Source organism: Chiloscyllium plagiosum, chromosome 18 (genome assembly GCF_004010195.1).
Source record: "Chiloscyllium plagiosum isolate BGI_BamShark_2017 chromosome 18, ASM401019v2, whole genome shotgun sequence".
In the NCBI taxonomy this organism is placed as follows: domain Eukaryota; kingdom Metazoa; phylum Chordata; class Chondrichthyes; order Orectolobiformes; family Hemiscylliidae; genus Chiloscyllium; species Chiloscyllium plagiosum.
The window spans coordinates 342,513-346,676 of NC_057727.1; the positions used below are offsets into that span (position 1 = coordinate 342,513).

The window sequence follows — 4,164 nt, forward strand, 5'->3', positions numbered from 1 at the left end:
TCCCTTACCAACAAGGTCACCCCACCCCCTCTGCCCGTCAGTCTGTCCTTACGATAGCATGTGTAGCCTTGAATATTCATTTCCCAGGCCCTGTCCACTTGAAGCCACGTCTCAGTCATCCCCACAATATCGTATCTGCCAATTTCCAAAAGAGCCTCAAGCTCATCCATCTTATGTCTAATGCTTCATGCATTCATATATAGTATTTTTAATTTGTTACTACCCTCACCCTTCCCATCAACCCCTACTTCACTCAACTTTACAGCATGATCCCTTTCCGAGTTTTCTGCCTCATTGATATGAAGGTAAGCTAGCCAGTAATATTAGAAATGATAGCAAAAGTTTCTTTCAATAAGAAACCAACGAGAGGCAAAGGTAGACTTTGGGCCGCTCCAAATTGATGCAGGAAGGCTAGAGATGGGAGATAAGGAAATAGCAGGAGAACTTAATAAGTACTTTGTGTCAGTCTTCTCAGTGGAAGACAGGAGTAATATCCCAACAATTAAGGAGAGTCAGGGGGCAGAGTTGAGTATGGCAGCCATTACAAAACAGAAAGCGCTAGAAAAGCTTAAAGGTCTAAAACTTGATAAATCTTCTGGCCCCAATGGGCTACATCCTAGAGTTCTGAGGGAGGTAGCTGAGGAAATAGCGGAGGCGTTGGTTGAGATCTTTCAAAAATCACTGGAGTCAGGGAAAGTCCCGGATGATTGGAAGATCGCTGTTGTAACCCCCTTGTTTAAGAAAGGATCAAGACAAAATATGGAAAATTATAGGCCAATTAGCCTAACCTCGGTTGTTGGTAAAATTCTAGAATCCATTGTTAAGGATGAGGTTTCTAAATTCTTGGAAGTGCAGGGTCAGATTAGAAAAATCAGCATGGATTTAGTAAGGGGAGATCGTGCCTGACAAACCTTTTAGAATTCTTTGAGAAGGTAACAAGTAGGTTAGACCAGGGAAACCCAGTGGATGTTATTTACCTACACTTTCAAAAGGCCTTTGATAAGGTGCCACACGGGAGGCTGCTAGTAAGGTGAGGGCCCATGGTGTTCGAGGTGAGCTACTGGCATGGATTAAGGATTGGCTGTCTGACAGAAGGCAGAGAGTTGGGATAAAAGTTCTTTTTTGGAATTGCAACTAGTGACAAGTGGGGTCTGCAGGGTTCAGTGCTGGGGTCGCAGCTGTTCACTTTATATATTAATGACCTGGATGAAGGGACTGGGGGTAGTCTGGCGAAGTTCACCGATGATACGAAGTTAGGTGGATAGGCAGGTGGTACTGAGGAGGTGGGGAGGCTGCAGAAAGATTTAGACAGTTTAGGAGAGTGGTCCAGGAAATGGCTGATGAAATTCAACGTGAGCAATGATGAGAAAATTCCTAAAGCCAAAGTACAAAGGGATCTGGGAGTGCTAGTCCAGGATTGTCTAAAGGTTTAATTGCAGGTTGAGTCCATGGTTAATTTATCTCAAGATGGTTGGAATGTAAAAGCAGCGATGTGCTGAGACTTTATAAAGCTCTGGTTAGGCCCCATTTAGAATACTGTGTCCAGTTTTGGTCCCCACACCTCAGGAAGGACATACTGGCACTGGAGCGTGTCCAGCGGAGATTCACACGGATGATCCCTGGAATGGTCGGCCGAACATACGAGGAACGGCTGAGGATCCTGGGATTGTATTAATTAGAGTTTAGAAGGTTGAGGGGAGATCTAATAGAAACTTACAAGATAATGCATGACTTAGAAAGGGTGGATGCTGGGAATTTGTTCCTGTCAGGCAGAGACACTAGGACCCGTGGGCACAGCCTTAGAATTAGCAGGGGTCACTTTAGAATGGAAATCAGGAGACATTTCTTCAGCCAGAGAGTAGTGGGCCTGTGGAATTCATTGCCATGGAGCGCAGTGGAGGCCGAGACGTTAAATGTCTTCAAGGCAGAGATTGATAAATTCTTAATCTCACAAGGAATTAAGGGATACGGGGAGAGTGCGGTTAAGTGGAGTTAAAATGCCCATCAGCCATGATTGAATAGCGGAGTGGACTCGATGGGCCGAATGGCCTTACTTTCACTCCTATTTCTTAAGGTCTTATAGAGGTTTATAAAATGAGGGGCATAGATAGGATAAATAGACAAGGTCTTTTTCCCTGGGGTCGGGGAGTCCAGAAGTAGAGGGCTAGGTTTAGGGTGAGAGGGGAAATATATAAAAGAGACCTAAGGGGCAACTTTTTCACACAGAGGGTGGTATGTGTATGGAATGAGCTGCCAGAGGAAGTGGCAGAGGCTGGTACAATTGCAACATTTAAAAGGCATCTGGATGGGTATAAGAATAGGAAGGGTTTGGAGGGATATGGACCGGGTGCTGGCAGGTGGGACTAGATTGGGTTGGGATATCTGGCCGGTATGGACGGGTTGCACTGAAGGGTCTATTTCTGTGCTGTATGACTCTATGACTACATCTCCAAGCCAGGCCCAAGCTATATCCAATCTCCTGTTACCCTAATGACATCTCAGCCCATCCCAAGTTGGTTCTATTGGGTGTCTCCCCCAAGTGTCTCTCTGGTTCCTCAAGCCTAATGTCATGATGACAGTTGACCGTGTCCCTCTGGAAGCTGAAGGGAGATGTGATGGTAAGTCCCTTCCCAGTTTTGACAGCTCTGTATTCTGCTGCTCACTGTGTGTGCTCTCACCAGACTCAGCCACTTTGGAGATGTCCATCCCTTGTTCCGACGCCATAAAACCAAGTACAGAGAACACAACAAACCCTGAGAAGAAGCTGGTGGTGCTGTTAATCAGAGCCAGGAGGTATGCATCTCTGCAAACAAAGCACGCAGATACAGGCGGAGTTATCGTCTTGCAGCAGGAAGTTCAAATCAAGTTCCAAATTTACAACTCCTTTAAATACTTAGCCCAGAGGAGGAAATTCCCACTCCCCCCAACCCGCAGAGGTACACACCCGCTTTAATGAGCTCATCCAAACCTGACTACAGACCCAAGATAATAAAATCAGAATTGAAGGTGTTACCGGTTTATGTCTGGTAGCAGAACAGCCTGTGGAGACACTCAGGAATACATACTCTTTGGCTGCAAAGGCCCGAAGCAGTTAAGGGTACAGGAAGGATTGGACACACACAAGAGCACATTAGTAACAGACAGAGATAACGTGGTATTGATAAAGAGCAGATATGCTGCTGAGGCCAACAGCAGCACCAAACACAAACTCAGGATTCCCACCAGGAACAGGTGGCTCACACCGAACACGTTCCAAACAGATTCCAATCCCACTCAGAGGGATAGTGAGAGAGGGAGAGCGAGGGACGGTAACGTTACCATTCAGCAGAGGGCATCAAAAAATCACAACTGTACAAAGAAATATCCAAACATAACAGCTTGATTAATTGTACAACGCTGTCACTGCCGAGGAAGAGGGAGAAAATTCACTCAAAGTCATACCTGTCTACAGGTAACTCCGCACTGACTCAGACCTGTCTACAGGTAACTCCACACTGACTCATACCTGTCTACAGGTAACTCCACACTGCGACACACCTGTCTACAGGTAACTCTGCACTGACACAGACCCGTCTACAGATAACTCCACCCCGACTCAGATCTGTCTACAGGTAACTCCACACCGACTCAGACCTGTCTACAGGTAACTCTGCACGGACTCAGACCTGTCTACAGGTAACTCTGCACGGACTCAGACCTGTCTACAGGTAACTCCACACTGCGACATACTGTCTACAGGTAACTCCACACTGCGACACACCTGTCTACAGGTAACTCTGCACTGACTCATACCTGTCTACAGGTAACTCCGCACTGACTCAGACCTGTCTACAGGTAATTCCGCACTGACTCATACCTGTCTACAGGTAACTCCACACTGCGACATACTGTCTACAGGTAACTCCACACTGCGACATACTGTCTACAGGTAACTCCACACTGCGACATACTGTCTACAGGTAACTCCACACTGCGACATACTGTCTACAGGTAACTCCACACTGCGACATACTGTCTACAGGTAACTCCACACTGCGACATACTGTCTACAGGTAACTCCACACTGCGACATACTGTCTACAGGTAACTCCACACTGCGACATACTGTCTACAGGTAACTCCACACTGCGACATACTGTCTACAGGTAACTCCACACTGCGACA

The 4,164-nt window shown here is 46.6% G+C and overlaps 1 protein-coding gene and 1 long non-coding RNA gene across 3 annotated transcripts in view; one reads left to right on the top strand and one right to left on the bottom strand.

Annotated features, from left to right (window-relative positions):
- Positions 1–4,164, bottom strand: part of LOC122559229 (sodium- and chloride-dependent creatine transporter 1-like) — a 107,816-nt gene that overhangs the window by 16,082 nt on the left and 87,570 nt on the right. The window contains exon 8 of the mRNA XM_043708608.1: positions 2,679–2,803. Coding sequence (XP_043564543.1) covers positions 2,679–2,803 — 125 coding nt within the window. The remainder of the gene's footprint in view (positions 1–2,678; positions 2,804–4,164) is intronic.
- The window catches only part of LOC122558777, a 2,839-nt gene continuing 2,122 nt past the window's right edge, over positions 3,448–4,164 (top strand). Inside the window, exons 1-2 of one of the 2 annotated variants that reach the window (XR_006314247.1) lie at positions 3,448–3,483; positions 3,739–3,834. This is a non-coding gene — a long non-coding RNA (uncharacterized LOC122558777). Of the gene's footprint in view, positions 3,484–3,624; positions 3,644–3,738; positions 3,835–4,164 lie in introns of those variants that run through there. The other variant, XR_006314248.1, reaches the window with a different exon arrangement.